Source organism: Moschus berezovskii, chromosome 24 (assembly GCF_049115385.1).
Source record: "Moschus berezovskii isolate FMDL1 chromosome 24, NW_MosBer_1.0, whole genome shotgun sequence".
NCBI lineage: Eukaryota > Metazoa > Chordata > Mammalia > Artiodactyla > Moschidae > Moschus > Moschus berezovskii.
This window is the reverse complement of record NC_142483.1, coordinates 34,927,383-34,948,411: the sequence shown is the minus strand read 5'-3', so window position 1 is coordinate 34,948,411 and position 21,029 is coordinate 34,927,383. Positions and strand designations below refer to the sequence as shown.

The window sequence follows — 21,029 nt, the reverse complement described above, 5'->3', positions numbered from 1 at the left end:
GAACAAATCTGACTCCCTCTTTGTAAAATGTAGTTAGCTCTAAGGAATATACTTCACTGCATCCATTTATGTTGTCACATATTTTTATAAACCCACAATACTGTAACAATGTAATTTTAAAACATCCAAGTTTATATTGGCATTTCATCTATGTTGATGTGTTTATGCATTTTTACTTGGTGTGGTCATTGACAATTGACAATATTTGGTCACTGAGCATATTTGATAACTTACCTAATAATTTTATTGTTGGAAATTAGACTATTTTTTCATTCCTCAAGTATATAGATTTCTCCTTAATTGAATTAGTTATCTGTGATAAATCTCTAGGCATGGATACAAATGGTAATGACCCTGGATAAATGTACACATGTCAAAGAGGATATTTACCACAAACAACCTAAGAGTATAGCGGTTTCCCACGGTCATATCATGAATGAATAACAGTGTTTTAAAATGATGAAACATTTTGCTAATTATTAACAAAAAATAACCCCGTCCTCTTTATTTCCATGTATTGATTTTGTTATATTTCCCCTAAGCTTGATTTTTGTCACTTCCAATTTGTAAAGTTTTTAATATATTTTTCCACCTTGGAAGTTTGAGGGTATTCTCCTCCTTATAGAATTTAACACTAATGATTGTTAGGATAAAAATAATAGCTAATATATAACAGTTTCTTTAAAGAGAATTCCACAAATTCAGATACTCCTTCATTTTGTGATAATTTTTTTTTCATTTTGACATGTTAAATACCTTCCAGAAAAATTTAAAAAGTAGAGGATAGCTTTGTAGCTCACCAATTCAAGCAGAGGGATGGCATTTCTGAGAATTATGACCATAAAATAAATGTCCTAATGCTGAAGATTCAAACTTGGATTAAGTTTTTAAAAGGACACCTATCATGATATACGTTAAAAAAATCTGTCATGGAGCATTCAATAGCTTTCAAAGGAAGACACTATAATTTTAGTACATTTGTAACAAGCTCTGTAAGAAAACAGGATTAAATTCGTAAGAAAGCATAAATGGTTCAGTAGCTGAAATCTGACTTTAGCAAATAGGCTTTGAGAAAGCATTTTCTGAGTGTGACACACACGGGTGGTATTCCACAGTGGAAATACAAACAGGCCCCAAACCCTGTGACCCTGCCAGGCCCAGAGCCACACTCTACTTTTCTCATTTGTAAAATTAGAGACTCAAGCCAAGTAAACAGACTTTTTGATCACTGGATCCCTTTGCATTCTTAAATAGTATATCCTCAAGTGGTTTTGTATTTAACAATATTTACCATATTAGAATTAAAAGTAAAAAATCTTCTAAACATTTACTCACTTAAAACAATCCTATTATTTGTTAAAGTAATGACATTTTATCAAAAATACTGAACGTAGTGATTAAAGTGGCATTGTTTTGCATTATTACAAATCTCTAATATCTTAACGGACAATGGCTGGATTCTCATATCTACCTCTGTATTCCATATGTTACAATATGTTGTTTTGCTGCAATAAATGAAGAAAAGCCAACCTTACATAGATGTGTACCTAAAAAAAGACTGAGATATTTTATAGTTCTTTCTGATTTTTGTGGGTTTCCCTTGCGGCTCGGCAGGTAAAGAATCCGCCTGCAATGCAGGAGGCCTGGGTTTGATCCCTGGGTTGGGAAGATCCCATGGAGAAGGGATAGGTTACCCACTCCAGTATTCTGGCCTGGAGAATTCCATGGACTACATTCCATGAGACAGCAAAGAGTCATACATGACTGAGCAACTTTCACTTTCTGATTTTTGTGGGCACTGTTTTTGGATAGTACCCCAAAACTCACCAAGTAGTAGTTTCTTAAAGGTTTCTTGAAATATGAAATCTGAAACCCTATGGATATATTTTCATATTCTGTCATATTAAAATGTTTTATCCACGGGTGCTTTTTAAATCATGCATGATTTTGTGACATGTAATATTCATCTGGAAAAACTATCAGTTAACTGAGTTATGTAAATCTTCCAAATACTGACACATGTCATTAAAAATATTAAAATTTCACATTTGTTAATATCGCTGATCTTAGAAATGCCTTAATGTGGAGATGCTGTCAGTCTCACAGTAGAGGATACAAGCTTTCCACAATTCAAATATGTGCCTCAGTTCAGTTCAGTCGCTCAGTCATGTCCGACTCTTTGCGACCCCATGAATCACAGAACGCCAGGCCTCCCTGTCCATCTAAACACTCATATTTTATCATTGACAATACATATTATCAGTTATTTCTGTTGAAGTGACAGGCTCCCATGGTTCATTTTGGGAAAAATATCCATCAAAGTAATGCAATTTTGTCTATCAGTAAAAATGATATCTGGCTTGGCACTCACATAGTGACACAATCAAGGAAGACAGACTGTTATAGTTCTTCGTTATATAGCAGAATTATTTTATATTTATTTCAAAATTCATCCTACAGAGTATTAAGAAGAATGTACTCAAGGATGAAGATTTAATAAAATCAATAACGTTTAACTATTTCAACAAGGACAGTCTTAAGCAAAACTTTACTTATTGTTTTGTTCTTTTAGATTTTCTGTTGTTGTTATTTTAGTGTAATATATGGTCCTGGGGAGAGTTGGACTGTGAAGAAAGCTGAGCACTGAAGAATTGATGCTTTTGAACTGTGGTGCTGGAGAAGACTCTCGAGAGTCCCTTGGACTGCAAGGAGATCCAACCAGTCCATTCTAAAGGAGATCAATCCTGGGTGTCCATTGGAAGGACTGATGCCAAAGCTGAGGCTCCAATACTTTGGCCACCTCATGCGAAGAGTTGACTCACTGGAAAAGAGTATGATGCTAGGAGGGATTGGGGGTGGGAGGAGACGGGGACGACGGAGAATGAGATGGCTGGATGGCATCACCTACTCGATAGACATGAGTCTGAGTGAACTCCGGGAGTTGGTGATGGACAGGGAGGCCTGGCGTGCTGTGATTCATGGGGTCGCAAAGAGTTGGACACGACTGAGTGACTGAACTGAACTGATGGTCCTGGGGAGTCCCATAAGTTTGGTGCCAAAGCCTTGATCTGTGCTGGGCAAGTGCCATTTTTGGAACCATTACTTTTGTAACATCAGTGCATAGTGGAACATCACCATGGTGGAAAAGTAAAAAGTGACATCTTGGTATTATTATGAAACATTTGATCAAATGGACTGCCTGAACAAATCTCTGTGACCCTGAGTGATCCATGAATCACATTTTGAACACCAGTGGCCAGCCTAGAATAACAACTCAGCCATTTCCAATTCTAAAATTCAATTTTCTTTACTTTTGTCTAATGAATCTGATAATTGAATTTTACCAGTTTTGGTGGCATTAGCCCAAGTTCAGGCTTTATCCACTGGATATTTATAAACACTTTAATACCACGTGGAAAATATTCATATCTTCATTGACATTTACCTTGTTTCTGACTACCACGTCTTTCTGTGTAGAGCAGGTCTTGAGCATATTGCAAATTCATATTATTTAAATGTTATTACAGTTTATAAATGATGAGGGGTGATGCACAATAGCAACAGTCCCTAAGATATCAGCTAGTAACTTGTGAACAACTTGTTTATTAGAACATTATTCTTTGTTAAATTTGCTAAGGTTGTAAAGTCTCAGCCATAACTAATTATTCAGAGAATGAAGCTAATAACCTTTGAGTGTTTATAAGAACATATATTCTACATTATAAATCTTTTCCTCCATAATTAGGCCAATTACAAAGACACCAGACTCGTTGACATTCAAACTGAATACCTGCCTTACTTCATTTGCCAGTGAGAGCTCTAGAGTACTGAAATAAATGGGTAATTTTCAGATGTTCTGAAAACATTCCATTAATATTTTATAACAATTGTTGTCTAAGGACATTACAGCATGAAAATGCATAAGTAACTGAGACAACCAGAAATTTTTTTTAAATGTGTCTTATGTACTAATACAAAATTTCCTATCACCACTGATGAGAAAAGATGGAAGGAAAATGTATAGTCTTTGTTCAGAAATCTGAATCAGGAATTCCAGTACATCTTTGGCACTACTGGGAAGAAAATGTAAAATTATTAACCTCTTTTCGTAAGGATCACTAAGAACCTTGCTCTTAATTTGGCACTGCATATTCAAACCCAAAGAACCAACTAAAGATGTATCATTTCAGGTTTTCAACCAGTGTTTGTACATATAGGCCAATATACACGATGTGTAGGCTAACAGATTTTCACTTGGAATAGAACAGAACTTTAGATCTGTACATCTGTACGATAGGTCTGAGATCAAGACTAATCCTTTGAAGTATAGATGATCTGCAAAGAATACTTCCAATACTAAGATTATAATGATCAATATATCTTAAATTATGACTCTCCAAATTAAGTATAAAAGAGATAGTAGGAATCAATACTTGAACTGTATGGATAAAAATATGTAAATAATCCCAAGTGCTTATAAACAAGAGAAATTCTCCTAAAATGTACTTTAAATACTTGATACATTATTACACAAATTGTGTTTCCAGCTATACTATTTTTCAACTTCTAGTTACTATAACTTGTTCAAGTTGATTTATAATGGTTAAAGATTTACATCCATTTTTATTGATACCAACATATGCTAAGATACATATCCCCCAAAAATGACTAACATTTTGATATGAATTCACCCCATAGAATGCTTTAAATTTGCGGAGGTGTTATCATATTACACTTTTAGTTGTGTCCTATGAAAATGCATTTTCAATATTTTTCTATTTATTTTCATTCTTGAATAGATAATTATTGTGAAAAACAATACAAAGTTCATTCAGCTCCTCTTTTGTCCTGATTGGTTGAATGCCATTAACTTCTGAGTCACAACTGTCTCTAAAATAAACTAATCAAATACATAAAAGAAATAACTGTTGCTAATATTGCAGATAACCTTACATGGTAAAACACCACCTGATCTACAGGTTATATTTCTTGTTATGTGCCAAGTTTGCCTAAGAGTATAAAAGCCTGAGCTGCAAAATAATTATAGTAAGCAGGCAAGTATAAGCCTTCTGAAAAATTTAAAAGGAGAACATGAATTCCATGTAGATTGCTGTAAGATTGGTAGAAATATGGCAGAAAAATCACATGGTCAATATAAAATTATTCAACTTGAAAATCAAAATGCAAATATGGACTTCCAAAGTAGGTATTGAATATTGTCACTTTACCTGAAAGTGGTATATCCACAGCTGTTGAGAATTTTAACAGGAAGAAAATTAGAGATGTGATTAATCCTATTCCACTTAACACCTCCATTGCTCTTCAGGAAGGAGCCAGCCCAGAAAGAATGAAAATCGTAATGTCTTTCCTTACTTTTGATTGGAAGCTGGTTACAAACAAATAAACCTGGAAACAAACAAACAAACAAACAAAAAGACTAATGCATACTCTAAGCTCATGTTCTATAAAGGGTCAACATAACAAGTTGAATATATTTTTCTGTTGGCAATAATTTCCTCTTTATGAAACTGTTCTCAAATAACTGCATACAAATGTAAGTTTTTCCTCTTTGTATTTAAAATAAAGGACAGGTGATATGGTAAACCATAAACTACACCCATAATTTTTTTTAAATGATAGGAATTTTTACTTGGAATGTACTCTAGTACACTCTAATGAATGTCAGTGGCTTTGAGAGTAACTTCGGTTATGTAATTTCATTCAAAAGGTGATTCTTTTTCAATCTTTAAGAATTTAACCTCATTTGAGTTGGTCACTGTCAGAAATTTAATATTTCCTTGGCAAAAGAATTTCTCATGTTCAAAATTATCACACTAATAGGAAGTAAATAGCAGGATACAGGGAATGGAAAAGGAAGAATGAATGGATAGGGACCAGCCACTACAACTAAAATTCATGAATCTAGATTGGCCTCAAGAAAAACATAAGAGCATCAATTAATTTCCACCTCAGCAGAAAGTTTATTCATTCCACTGCTGACAGAAATATATTAAGGGTTAAAATATAGATGTCTCCTTACTTTCTCTTGTGACTTTGCTTTCATTCTGAAACATGATAATAGATATTCAAACATTATTTATCATGTACTGTTTTATTATACTTTACTGTACTATATTATTTTATTATATAATATTATATATTATTATTTAATAGTTTATAATAATGTACTGTTTTATGATACCACTAGACCATTCAGGGATGACCTAAATCAAATCCCTTATGATTATACAGTGGAAGTGACAAATAGATTCAAGGGATTAGATCTGGTAGGCAGACTACCTGAAGAACTATGGATGGAGGTTCTTGACACTGTACAGGAGGCAGTGACAAAGCCATCCCCAAGAAAGAGAAAAGAAAAAAGGCAAAATGGTTGTCTGAGGAGGCCTTAAAATAGCAGAGAAAAGAAGAGAAGTGAAAGGCAAAAGAGAAAAGGAAAGATATACCCATTTAAATGCAGAGTTCCAAAGAATAGCAAGGAGAGAGAAGAAAGCCTTCCTTGGGGATCAATGCTAAGAAATAGAGGAAAACAACAGAATGGGAAAGACTAGAGATCATTTCAAGAAAACTAGAGAGATCAAGGGAACATTTCATGCAAAGATGGGCACAACAAAGGACAGAAACAGTATGAACCTAACAGAAACAGAAGATATTAAGAAAAGGTGGCCAAAAAAAAAAGGTGGCAAGATTACACAGAAGAACTGTATAAAAAAGATCTTCATGACCCAGATAATCACAATGGTGTGATCACGCACCTAGAGCCAGACATCCTGGAATGTGAAGACAAGTAGGTCTTAGGAAGAATCACTACAAACAAAGCTAGTGGAGGTGATGGAATTCCAGTTGAGCCATTTCAAATCCTAAAAGATGATGCTGTGAAAGTGCTGCACTCAATATGCCGGTAAATGTGGAACACTCAGCAGTGGCCACAGGATTGGAAAAGGTCAGTCTTCATTCCAATCCCAAAGAAAGGCAATGCCAAAGAATGCTCAAACTACCACACAATTGCACTCATCTCACATGTTAGCAAAGTAATGCTCAAAATTTTCCAAGCCTGGCTTCAACAGTACGTGAACCCTGAACTTCCAGATGTTCAAGCTGGATTTAGAAAAAACAGAGGAACGAGAGATCAAATTGCCAACATGTGTTGCATCACTGAAAAAGCAAGAGAGTTCCAGAAAAACATTTATTTCTGCTTTATTGATTACACCAAAGCCTTTGACTGTGTGGATCACAATAACCTGTGGAAAATTCTGAATGAGATGGGAATACCAGACCACCTGACCTGACTCCTGAAAAATCTGTGTGCAGGTCAAGAAGCAACAACTAGAATCAGACATGGAACAATGGACTGGTTCCAATTTCGGAAAGGAGTATGTCAAGGCTGTATACTATCACCTTGCTTATTTAACTTATATGCAGTGTACATCATGCGAAATGCAGGGCAAGATGAAACACAAGCTGGAATCAAGAATGCTGGAAGAAATATCAATAACCTCAGATATGCAAATAACACCACCCTAATCTAGTCAAGGCAATGGTTTTTCCCGTGGTCATGTATGGATGTGAGAGTTGGACTGTGAAGAAAGCTGATCGCCGAAGAATCGATGCTTTTGAACTGTGGTGTTGGAGAAGACTCTTGAGAGTCCCTTATACTGCAAGGAGATCCAACCAGTCCATTCTAAAGGAGATCAATCCTGGATGTTCATTGGAGGGACTGATGCTAAAGCTGAAACTCCAATACTTTGGCCACCTCATGCGACGAGTTGACTCATTGGAAAAGACTCTGATGCTGGGAAAGGTTGGGGGCGGGAGGAGAAGGGGACGACGGAGAGTGAGATGGCTGGATGGCATCACCGACTCTGTGGACATGAGTTTGAGTGTACTCCGGGAGTTGGTGATGGACAGGGAGGCCTGGCGTGCTGTGATTCATGGGGTCGCGGAGAGTCGGACACGACTGAGCGACTGAACTGAACTGACTGAACTGAATGGCAGAAAGCTAAGAGGAACTAAAGAGCTTCTTGATAAAAGTGAAAGAGGAAAGTGAAAAAGCTGGCTTAAAATACAACATTCAAAAAACTAAGATAATGGCATCTGGTCCCATCATTTCATGGCAAACAGATGGGGAAACAATGGAAACCATGACAGACTTTATTTTCTTGGGCTACAAAATCACAGCAGATGGTGACTGTAGCCATTAAATTAAAAGATGCTTGCTCCTTGGAAGAAAAGTTATGACCAACCTACACAGCATTTTAAAAAGCAGAGACATTACTTTTCCAACAAAGGTCTGTCTAGTCAAGGCTATGGTTTTTCTAGTAGTCACGTATGGATATGAGAGTTGGACTATAAACAAAGCTGAGCACTGAAGAATTGATGCTTTTGAACTGTGGTGTTGGAGAAGATTCTTGAGAGCCCCTTGGACTGCAAGAAGATCCAATTAGTCCATCCTAAAGGAGATCAGTCATGGGTGTTCATCGGAAGGACTGATGTTGAAACTGAAACTCGGATACTTTGTCCACCTGATGCGAAGAACTGACTCACTGGAAAAGACTCTGATGCTGGGAAAGATTGAAGGTGGGAGGAGAAGGGGACGACAGAGGATGAGACGGCTGGATGGCATCACTGACACAATGAACATGAGTTTGAATATCCACCAGGAATTCATGATGGACAGGGAAGCCTGAAGTGCTGCAGTCCATGCGGTCGCAAATAGTTGGATGTGACTGAGCAACTGAACTGACCTGAACTGTTTTATTGAATGAATGATTCTTTAACTTCTACAATAATTCCCAATTTTTAAAAGTTTTACACACATAATTTCATGTAATCCCTTAATTACCCTTTTATCCTCCTATCCCTAGATTGCCATTTCCCCGACTTTCCTCTATCCACTGATAACCATAAGTTTGTTCTCTATATCTGTGTTTGCTTCTTGCTTCTTTTGTTTTATTCACAAGTTGCATTTTTTTAGATTCCACATATCCGTGATACCATACAGTATTTGTCATTTTAATGTCTTCCAAGTCCTTCAGTGTTACTGCAAATGGCATAATGTCATTCTTTTTATGACTGAGCAGTAGTTCACTGTGTGTATGTATGTATGTATATGTGTGTGTACCACATCTTTATCCATTCATTTGTTGGTGGATACTTAGGTTGCTTCCATTCCCTGGCAATTGTAAACAATGCTGCAATGAAAGTTGGGAGGGCACGTGTCTTTTCAAATTAGTCTTTTAGGGTTTTCAAAGATATATACCCAGGAGTGGAAACCTGGATCATATGCTAGTTCTATTTTTATCTTTTTGAGAAATCTTCATACTGTTTTCCACAGTGGTGGAACCCTACCAACAGTATATGAGGGTTCCCCTTTTCCCACATCCTTGTAATATATGTTATTTGTGTTCTGTTTTGGTGATAGACATGCTGACATAATAAAGGCCACATATGACCATTCCATGGTCTTCCCTGATGGCCCAGATGGTAAAAAATCTGTCTGGAATGCAGGAGATCCTAGTTCAACCCCTAGATTGGGAAGATCACCTGGGAAAGGGATGACTACCCACTCCAGTATTCTTGCCTGGAGAATTCCATGGACAGAGGAACCTGGCAGGCTACAGTCCATGGGGAAGCAAAGAGTTGGACGTGACAGAGACTGAACAACAACAGGAGGTAAAAGACCTTACTTAGAAAACTAAGACACTGATGAAAGAAATTAAAGATGAAACAGACAAATGGAAAGATACACTGCGTTCTTGACTCAGGAGATTTAATATTGTTAAAATGACCATAGTACCCAAGAGAGTATACAGATTCAATGCAATCTCTATCAAAATATCAAGTGAATTTTTTAGCAGAACTAGAACGAATAATTTTAAAATTTGCATGGAAACACAAACACCCCAAACAGCCAAAGTAATCTTGAGAAAGAACAGAGCTGAAGGAATCACACTGCCTGACTTTAGAGTATACTACAAAGCTACAGTAATCAAAGCAGTATGGTACTGGAACAAAAACAAACATTGATCACTGCAACAGAATAGAAAGCCCAGAATAAACCCACTCACTGAAGGTCAATTAATCTACAACAAAGAAGGCAAAAATATATGATAAGCAGGCAAGAAGACTCAATAAGTGGTCCCAGCAAAACTGGACATCTATGTGTAAAAAATGAATATATAATATTTTTTTCATATATGAAAATAAACTCAAAATGGATTAAAGACTTAAATGTAAGACCAGATACTATGCAATTCCTAAAAGGAAACATGAGCAGAACATTCTCTGATATAAATTGTTAAAATAATTTTTTGGATCTGTCTCTTAAAAGAAAGGAAACAAAAGCACAATTAAACAAATGGGACCTAATTAAATTTAAAAGCTTTTACACAGCAAAGGAAACCACTGACACAATGAGAAGGTAATCTATTAAATGGGAGAAGAAACTTGCAGATGATATAATGTATCCCTAAAAATGAATTTGCTTTAAAATGTGATAATTATTTTTTCCAGGTACTTAATTTTTTTCTGTAAAAATAATTTACTTATTTATTCATTACAACTAATAGAAAAATTAATAAGTAGAGTCAGATAAGCAATTTAATTTATATTTAACTTCAAATATCTTGACTTTTTAAAATTCCCTTTAAGTTGTACCTCAAGATATTATGCACTAGAGCTTTTCATACATTTATGCAAGTAGGTAAAACCCAAAGTAGTACCTAATGCTACTGTGTTACTGTTATAAAATAGAAAGTCTAAAAGGCATCAACACATTTATATTTTGACTAAAGTTATATTGATCATGAAGGGAAATACTCCCAACCTCCCCACAAAATGTCATGAATCTTTGTTCTTAGAGTAATGCCAATTTTACTTTGTCTGATCTCATTTGACCCATTTGTAAAATGGAAATTGGAAAAAAAAAAAAAACTACCTTTGCATGGTTCAGAATATTTCCTAAAATGAAAAATAACTTACGTTGGTAATTAAAAGTATTTTCAAAAAGGTTACTATGTTAAATGACACCATTTTCCTGGTGAAATGAATTATTCCAGTCAACAAAATGTGAAAAAAATTGATATCATTATAAAAAGCAGAACATTGCCTGAGGACAAAAACTCAGTTCTACATTATTTGTAGAGAGAGAATGAAACATTTAGCTATTTCTAAGGTAAAAAAGTAAGATGAAAATGTTAATTCCTTGACCTTTGAATTTTCCTTTTCCTTCTCTTGAAATACTGTGATAGTGGTAATCTAAATTCATTGTTTATAGTTATATATAAATATTTACCTGCAATTTATTATTTAATATTCTGTTCCATTAATAGTCAATGCTGATTTAAAGATATTTTACATATTTGAGCGGTCCTCTATCTGTAGGTAGTAAGGCTTTCAAATGCTATCAAGAGACCAAATTTCCAGATTAATCTATCATCCTACCCTGAAATAGAGAATAAAAATACTAGACAGTCAAATAAGTGAGAACAGGCTTAATTTCAATTAACTACTGATTTAGGTTAGTGAGCTCAACTGTCTCTAATTGCCATAGTAAAATATCTCATAGATATGAATTGTTCTACAGTGACGGTATGACTTTTGTAATTTTAATGATTTTAACCACATGGCCTTGATCCAAGAAATTCTCTCCCATAAAAGCATGCCACATTGAAGCCCTGGCTTAAAATAAGCATATAAATTCAGCACCATAACAAAAATGATGACATCCTTAGTTTCCAGAATAGGGGTAATAGTTTTATATCTGACCTTATCACCTGCAAGGATTAGCTTCAATTTACCTGAGACTTATATGTTAAGAGGCTGTTACATAAAAGTCACTGGAAGTTAAAATATGACTCCCAGCAAGCAACACTCCATTAGGTGATGATGATGACAGCCCCAAACAGCTTTCATACTGAAAAGGGAAAGTCAGTCATAATCTCACAGTCAGAAGCATAAAAGGGCAAACTATTTAGTAATTAGGTTTTACAACAGTACAATAACAATAAAAGCACATTCTCATTTATCTTTATTCAAAGAATACAAATTTAGAGAATCTGTGATGGCTCAACGGTAAAGAATCTACCTGTCAATGAAGAAGACGCAGGTTTGATCTGTGATCCGGGAAGATCCAACATGCCCCAGAGCAACTAAGCCATGGTGCCACAACTACTGTGGCTGTGCTTGAGAGCCTGAGAGCCCCAATGACTGAGCCCACCTGCTGCAGCTACTGAAGCCTGTGCGCCCCTGCAATGAGAAGCTTGCACAAGAGAAGCCACCGCAATGAGAAGCCCGCACAGTGCAACTAGAGAGCAGCCCTGGCTCTCTGCATCTAGAGAAATGATTACGCAGCAACAAAGACCCAGCACAATCATAAATTTAAAAAAAATTTTTTTTGAAAGAATATGAATTTAACGCTTTACATCAGAACTCAATATAAAAGTCATTATTGGAACTCAGGTTGGTGCTGACACTAAGACAATAAAAAAATATACTAAAGTATTTTTGAGGCATAGTTACATAAAGCTGATTAAATGACATTAACTCAGATCCAAAAAAGAACCAACAAATTTTCATGAATCTGGACCAACTGGGTTGTATCTTCCTGCCATACTAGATCCTGCTCACAAAGAAACAAAATATTCATGACATCTCACTCAAAAGGAAATGGATGTCTCACTGTTATTAAATTGACCCTTCCTGACTTATTTCCCAGAATGACTAGCGTGACAACAACTAGGAACACACTGGTTTCAACAGAAACACGGACAGGCATGCATACCACAGGAGACACTTCTAATACAGCAAAAAGAAAATGAAGGTCTTTGTCACCAAAACAGCAGCCTCTTTAACATCCACGCATCAACATTAGAAAGTGAACCCATAGATCTGTTTCATGTTCTTACCACAGCTTCACTGTGGTAAATCTGTGAACAACTTACTCCCTTAACTTAACTTTATTTTCTGCTTTCGGAACTGGAGGAGAAGTGGCTTAGATTTTCATTCCACCCGGCCTCCGTAAGTAAATGTGAAGATACTGCGGCCTGCTGACCAGCCACAAAAGAGAATAATACATAGTAAATAAGAACATGGAGAATGGAGTCAGTTTATGGTGACTTCAAAGCAATCATTCACTAATTATATAGCCAGGGGCACTTCACTTAACCTTTACCATTCACCTTTATAAACGGATATAAGAGTTGCCACCCTATTGGAAGGACTGATGCTAAAGCTGAAACTCCAATACTTTGGCCACCTCATGCGACAAGTTGACTCACTGGAAAAGACTGATGCTGGGAGGCATTGGGGGCGGGAAGAGAAGGGAACGACAGAGAATGAGATGGCTGGATGGCATCACCAACTCTGGACATGAGTTTGAGTGAACTCCAGGAGTTGGTGATGGACACGGAGGCCTGGCGTGCTGTGATTCATGGGGTCACAAAGAGTCGGACATGACTGAGTGACTAAACTGAACTGAGCTGAAGCATATTTAGCGAGTGTTAAGTGAGGTAATAAATGTTTAGCATACATGAGCGAGTGAGTGAGTGAAACTTGCTCAATCGTGTCTGACTCTTTGTGACCCCATGAATATAGTCCATGGAGTTCTCCAGGCCAGAATACTGGAGTGGGTAGCCTTTCTCTTCTCCAGGGGATCTTCCCAACCCAGGGATCGAACCCAAGTCTGCCGCACTGCAGGTGGAGTCTTTACCAGCTGAGCCACAAGTGAAGCCCAAGAACACTGGAACGGGTAATCTATCCCTTCTCCAGAGGATCCAGGAATATAACCAGGGTCTCCTGCATTGCAGGTGAATTCATTATCAAATGAGCTATGAGGGAAGCCCTAGTATACACGACAGGATAATAAATGCAATTTACAACTAGTGACACTGACGGTAACCTTGTGTTAGTGGTAATTAGGATATAGCCTCTGGTAATAATATCCATTTCTGCTTCATTGACTATGCCAAAGCCTTTGATTGTGTGGATCACAACAAACTGTGGAAAATTCTGAAAGAGATGGGAATACCAGACCACCCGACCTGCCTCTTGAGAAACCTGTATGCAGGTCAGGAAGCAACAGTTAGAACTGGACATGGAACAACAGACTGGTTCCAAATAGGAAAAGGAGTACGTCAAGGTTGTATCTTGTCACCCTGCTTATTTAACTTATATGCAGAGTACATCATGAGAAACACTGGGCTGAAAGAAGCACAAGCTGGAATCAAGATTGCCGGGAGAAATATCAATAACCTCAGATATGCAGATACCACCACCCTTATGGCAGAAAGTGAAGAGGAACTAAACAGCCTCTTGATGAAAGTGAAAGAAGAGAGTGAAAAGGTTGGCTTCAAGCTCAACATTCATTCAGAAAACAAAGATCATGGCATCTGGTCCCATCACTTCATGGGAAATAGATGGAAAAACAGTGGAAACAGTGTCAGACGTTTTGGGGCTCCAAAATCACTGCAGATGCTGATTGCAGCCATGAAATTAAGAGATGCTTGCTCCTTGGAAGGAAAGTTATGACCAACCTAGATAGCATATTAAAAAGCAGAGACATTACTTTGCCAACCAAGGTCCGTCTAGTTAAGACTATGTTTATTACAGTGGTCATGGATGGATGTGAGGGTTGGACTGTGAAGAAAGCTGAGTGCCAAAGAATTGATGCTTTTGAACTGTGGTGCTGCAGAAGACTCTTGAGAGTCCCTTGGACTGCACGGAGATCCAACCAGTCCATCCTAAAGGAGATCGATCCTGGGTGTTCATTTGAAGGACTGATGCTAAAGCTGAAACTCCAATACTTTGGCCACCTCGTGGGAAGAGTTGACTCACTGGAAAAGACTCTGATGCTGGAGGGATTGGGGGCAGGAGGAGAAAAGGACAACAGGGAATAAGATGGCTGGATGGCATCACTGACTCGATGGACATGAGTTTGAGTGAACTCCGGGAGATGGTGATGGACAGGGAGGCCTGGCGTGCTGTGATTTATGGGGTCGCAAAGAGTCGGACACGACTGAGCGACTGAACGGAACTAATATTATTTTGATTCAAAGAGTATAGATAACCTGTAGGGCTTCTATTAGAGTAATAAAATCATAATGACTTAAAACACTTTTCACTAAACTATTCAGTTCAGTTGCTCAGTCATGTCCGACTCTGAGTGACCCCATGGTCTGCAGCACCACAGGCTTTCCTTGTCCATCACCAACCCCCGGAGCTTACTCAAACTCATGTCCATTGAGTCAGTGATGCCATCCAACTATCTCATCCTCTGTCATTTCCTTCTCCTCCCACCTTCAATCTTTCCCAGCATGAGGGTCTTTTCAAATGAGTCAGTTCTTTGCATCAGGTGGCCAAAGTATTGGAGTTTCAGCTTCAGCATCAGTCCTTCCAATGAATATTCAGGACTGATCTCCTTTATGACGGACTGATTGTATCTCCTTGCAGTTCAAAGGACTCTCAAGAGTCTTCTCCAACACCACAGTTCAAAAGCATCAATTCTTCAGCACTCAGTTTTATTTATAGTACAACTCTCACACCCATACATGACTAATGGAAAAACCATAGCTTTGACTAGACCAACATTTGTAGGCAAAGTAACGTCTCTGCTTTTTAGTATGCTGATCATGGCTTTCCATCCAGGGAGCAAGTGTCTTTTAATTTCATGGCTGTATTCACCATCTGCAGTGATTTTTGGAGCCCCAGAAAATAATCTCTCACTGTTTCCATTGTTTCCCCATCCATTCGCCATGAAGTGACAGGACAAGATGCCATGATCTTAGTTTTTTTAATGCTGAGTTTTAAGCCAAATTTTTCATTTTCTTCTTTCACTTTCATCAAGACTTTAGTAGTTCTTCATTTTCTGCTGTAAGAGTTGTGCCATCTGCATATCTGAGGTTATTGATACGTCTCCCGGCAATCTTGATCCCAGCTTGGGCTTTATCCAGCCTGGCATTTCCTTGATGTACTTTGCATATATGTTAAATAAGCAGGGTGACAATATACAGCCTTGACGTACTGTTTTCCTGATTTGGAACCAGTCTGTTGTTCCACGTCCAGTTCTACCTGTTGCTTCTTGACCTTCATACAGATTATTCAGGAGGCAGGTCAGCTTGTCTGGTATTCCCATCTCTTTAGGAATTTTCCACAGTTTGCTGTGATCCACACAGTCAAAGGCTTTGGCATAGTCAATGAAGCAAAAGTAGATGTTTTTCTGGAACTCTTGCTTTTTCAGTGATCCAATGGATGTTGGCAACTTGATCTCTGGTTCCTCTGCCTTTTCAAAAACCAACTCGAACACCTAGAAGGTTCAGGGTTCACATACTGTTAAAGTCTGGCTTAGAGAATTTTGAGCATTACTTTGCTAACGTGTGAGATGAGTGCAATTGTGTGGTAGTTTGAGCATTCTTTGGCACTGCCTTTCTTTGGGATTGAATGAAAACTAACCTTTTCCAATCCTGTGGCGACGAGTTTTCAATTTTGCTGGCATATTGAATGCAGCACTTTCACAGAATCATCTTTTAGGATTTGAAATAGCTCAAAAGGAATTCCATCACCTCCACTAGCTTTGTTCATTGTGATGCTTTCTAAGGCCCACTTGACTTCACATTCCAGGATGTCTGGCTCTAGGTGAGTGATCACACCATTGTGGTTATCTGGGTCATGAAGATCTTTTTTGTATAGTTCTTCTGTGTATTTTTGCCACCTCTTCTTAATATCGTCTGCTTCTGTTAGGTCCATACCATTTCTTTCCTTTATTGTGCCCATCTCTGTATGAAATGTTCCCTTGGTATCTCTAATTTTCTTGAAAAGATCTCTAATCTTTCCTATTCTATTGTTTCCCACTATTTCTTTGCACTGATCTCTGAGGAAGGCTTTCTTAACTCTCCTTGCTATTCTTTGGAAGTCTGCATTTAAATGGGTATCTTTCCTTTTCTGCTTTGCCTTTCTCTTCTCTTTTCTTCATAGCTATTTATAAGAACTCCTCAGACAACCATTTTGCCTTTTTGCATTTCTTTTTCTTGGCGATGGTCTTGATCCCTGCCTCCTGTACAATGTCATAAACCTCTGTCCACAGTTCTTCAGGCACTCTATCAGATCTAATCCCTTGAATCTATTTGTCACTTCTACTGTATAATTGTAAGGGTTTGATATAGGTCATTCCTGAATGGTCTAGTGATTTTCCCTACTTTCTTCAATTTAAGTCTGAATTTGGCAATAAGGAGTTCATGATCTGAGCCACAGTCAGCTCCTGGTCTTGTTTTTGCTGACTGTATTTACTGGTGAAATGATAATAATAGATTTTAAACACTCTATTAAATAGGAGAGTTATTTTTTTTAGGTGTGGGTGGACCATGGTAGATTGATAACAGAAAGTCTTCTGTTCTCATGCATCCACATGTTTTGGCAGATGACTTTACATGTATTTCCTCACCTCTTCAATCCAGTTGGCTTTTGACCAACAGTATGAGCTCCGAGTTGAGGCTTCAAGAACTCACGCATGTTTCATTCTCTCTTTTGGCACTCTGCTCAGTATAGACTGCAGTAGCCTACCGGAAGATGAGTGACATCTCCGCATCACCCTCTATAATCCTGGCCAACAGCCAGCCAGCCACCAATGTGGAAGGACAGCCACCCTAGATGAGCCAGCCCCAGATGACCTGCCAGTTGGACACACATCTAAGAGCCAGCCTGATCAGTATCCGTCCAAGACTGGTTAAGATCAGCAGAACTGCTTGTGTCCTGCCTGGGGTTCAGGACACACTACCCCCAAACATGCACTTTGATATATTGAGCATTTTAAGCTGAAGGAATTTTAGGAATGGGAAAGACAGAAGGACTCTTTGACCTTCCTCTGAAGCAAATTCATAAAACCTTCATGTAAGAGCTGCCCTCCCTCTACCAAGAGGAAAAGGAACATCCTTATCTCTGAAGATGGAGGGATGCTGCCAAGAATCTAAATAAACAGACCTTGCCAAGTTTCCTGCAGGTCACTACACTTAGCTGAGATGTCTTTTCTTCTACCACATTTCTGCAACTTTCTGTTCTTTCTCAAATGTAGTATGAAAAAAACTCATGTATAACCACTTGTTCAGGTCTTTATTTCCTTATGAGGGCTCCCATATCACATAAAACTTAGATTAACAAAAACATTCAACTTTATTTAATATGCCTTTTGTTTCAGAGACCCACTCAAAAGGAGTAGAAGAATAGAAGGAAAAAATATGTATTTATATTTCATCCTCTATATACCGGAACAAATGGTAGACTAAGCAACAATAACAAATGTTTCTTGTATGAAATCAATCTGTTTTAGCATGGTTGCAATGCAAAAAGGGCTAACTGATATAGTGCAGAAAGAACAAAAGAATCAATACAGTATTGATAAATGCTGAAGCTATGCAATAGATATATATGGAAATTATTTATTTTGAGGTATATTTTAATATTTCCATAATAAAGACATTTTTAATGTTTATTCAATCAGTGGAAATCAGAGATTATCCTGAAGTATTCCAATAGCAGTAAGGAGATTCCTTAAGGCAAAACAAAGTCTTGAGAACTTCCACTAGCTTACTTGTAGAACAAAAGACAATAGGAAGAAAGATTCCTTTAAGGCTACCATGCTATCCAGACCTCTTCTGTTTGAACTAGATTCATAAAATTTCAAGTTCCTTTGAGCATAAGTGTATCTCTGTTCCACACATCCTCAACAACAATTATACAATGTAACACAATGCTTGTTTCTTCTTGCTTTATGAGTTTGTAATGTCATGGTCCAACTAAAGAAAATATAAACCCAAAATATAGTAATTATTTTAATCTGGGTAGCTGTTAATAGAATACTTGATGGCTTCTGGTATTTCTTTCATACTTTGAGTCTTAACTCACTGATTTTGCATTTTTTCTATTGGAGTATGATTTAAATTCCATTAATAAAGTATAAGAAAGGCAAAAAGGAATAGAATAAATCAAGATTACGTTATCACACTGAACTATTACATGCTACCTTTCTAAATTGAAGAGAAACACAAGTATTTTAAAATTAAATGTCTTGTTGCTTTTGTTAATATATTCTGAATAATAATCATTCCTAACAGCCACTTGTTTTTTACCACAGTAATGGTGTCATGTTTATGCAAAAACCTCTGACACTATCGTTCTCCAAAGGTCCTACTGGATTATAAATACTTTCGTCCTTGAAGGAAATAATGTAACACAAATTCATATAATTTAATCTCAAAATATGGACATTCCTACTTCCTTTTAAAATGAACCAGAATCTGACCAGTGAGGTAATGGATCAAAAACATCTTAGAAGGCAGCTAGTTCAAGATACTAAAATTTATCTTAGTGGTATTTTTCACATTCTTGCTATTTTCTGTTAATAATTTTTCACAAACATGCTCAGGTCAAATTTCTAAAGAGAAAATATAATAAATCAGTTTCAAAAGAAAAAAAACAACAACACTTCTTGTGATCACTGTTTCTAAAAGCCTTATTTCTACTGCAGCAGCTACACAAAGCAGCCATGTCAGCGACTGTCCATCTGCTATTTCTAAAGAAGGCATAGAAGGTAATCAGCCCCAAAAAGTGCTGTATTGACATTCCTCTTTACTGAGAAACAGCATGAAGTTGCTGCTGCCACCATGATTTCTAGGGGTCGGAATTAACTTCACGCATGCTAAATCATTAAATAACATTTTTCCACTAAGAAGCTTGAAATAGATCAGCAACTTTTATTATAATCAGCAGGAAGAGATATATTATGACATTGGTATCCAAATTGTGGCTTTAAAAATAACTCAATGGATTTGTGTAATAGTCTGGGTTGGTGTCATATCATAGAATTATGTAAATTGCATTTTCTTTTCAAAAATAAGGGCTTGAGAATTAATGACACTTTGTAACACAAAGTGTCTTATATAAAGCCATCTGACATTTTCAGGATGGGGTGGATGTCACCCTCACTTCCCTGGGACCTCAAGTGCCCCTTTACGCAACTCCATTTTATGTACTTGTCAAGCTAAACGATTCCCTTCATTCCAAAATTAGGTCTTAAAGGGAGGAAGTCCAGCATATTTCCAAAAGCCTAAAGTGTGATATGAATCACTCAACACCTTGAAACTGAGAAAGGATAAACACAAAGAAAATGAAAAGGCTTTTGTTCACTCACATGCTTGGCTAATACCATAGATCAATTTACAAGTGTCATAAATACGGTAATCCTGAAATAACTGTTAATGGGCTTTTTGCTCTGAAAACAAAGGAAATATTGTACATTACAGCTAAATCTATTCAAACTGTTTCATGTCACTGAAGTGACAAGACAAAAGAATTGTTTGGAGTTATAATTCACCCTCCCTGCAGGAGATGAAAGAAATGTAGAGTTTTACTATGAGTGAATTGATCTTATTGGGAAAATGTCACCATTAATTAATAATTATGTTGGATAAACTAATATCATTAATATAATACCACTTGCTTGATTAAATATCAAAATACTGTGAACACTGACAGGAATAGAACTGAATCTAACCTTTTTTTGTCTGTTTTCCCTTTATTTACCTATACATCCCAAATTCTTATCAAGCAGTATTCTGAGACATTATCTAATTCAAATCCTTTCAAAATGGAGAAAAAGAAAAGAACCAGATCTCAAGGTTACTTGACTACAGTGATGGAGAAAATGATCTATCTTACACCCCCACATGTAAGTCATGTACTGAGTCATTTCTCACAAAACTCTTACACAGTGATAATCACCTAGTGAACTTTTTAAAAATTGAGGAATAACACAGATGTTCTAAAGTACACAAAACTTAAGTGTACAGCTCAGTGAATTTTTGCATATGTATAAATTTGTGTCACCACTTTTCAAACCGTTTAAGGAAATGGCAAGCCACTCCAGTACTGTTGCCTAGAAAATCCCATGGATGGAGGAGCCTGGTAGGCTGCAGTCCATGGGGTCGCTAAGGGTCCGACTCGACCGAGCAACTTCACTTTCACTT

At 37.1% G+C, this 21,029-nt stretch overlaps 1 protein-coding gene across 4 annotated transcripts in view; it reads right to left on the bottom strand.

The window, feature by feature from the left end:
- Positions 1 to 21,029, bottom strand: part of CHL1 (cell adhesion molecule L1 like) — a 232,825-nt gene that overhangs the window by 91,578 nt on the left and 120,218 nt on the right. For all 4 annotated transcript variants that reach the window (XM_055414340.2, XM_055414348.2, XM_055414345.2 and 1 more), the window contains one exon: positions 5,229 to 5,406. In XM_055414340.2, the coding sequence (XP_055270315.2) occupies positions 5,229 to 5,316 (88 nt within the window). In that variant the 5' untranslated portion in view covers positions 5,317 to 5,406. The remainder of the gene's footprint in view (positions 1 to 5,228; positions 5,407 to 21,029) is intronic.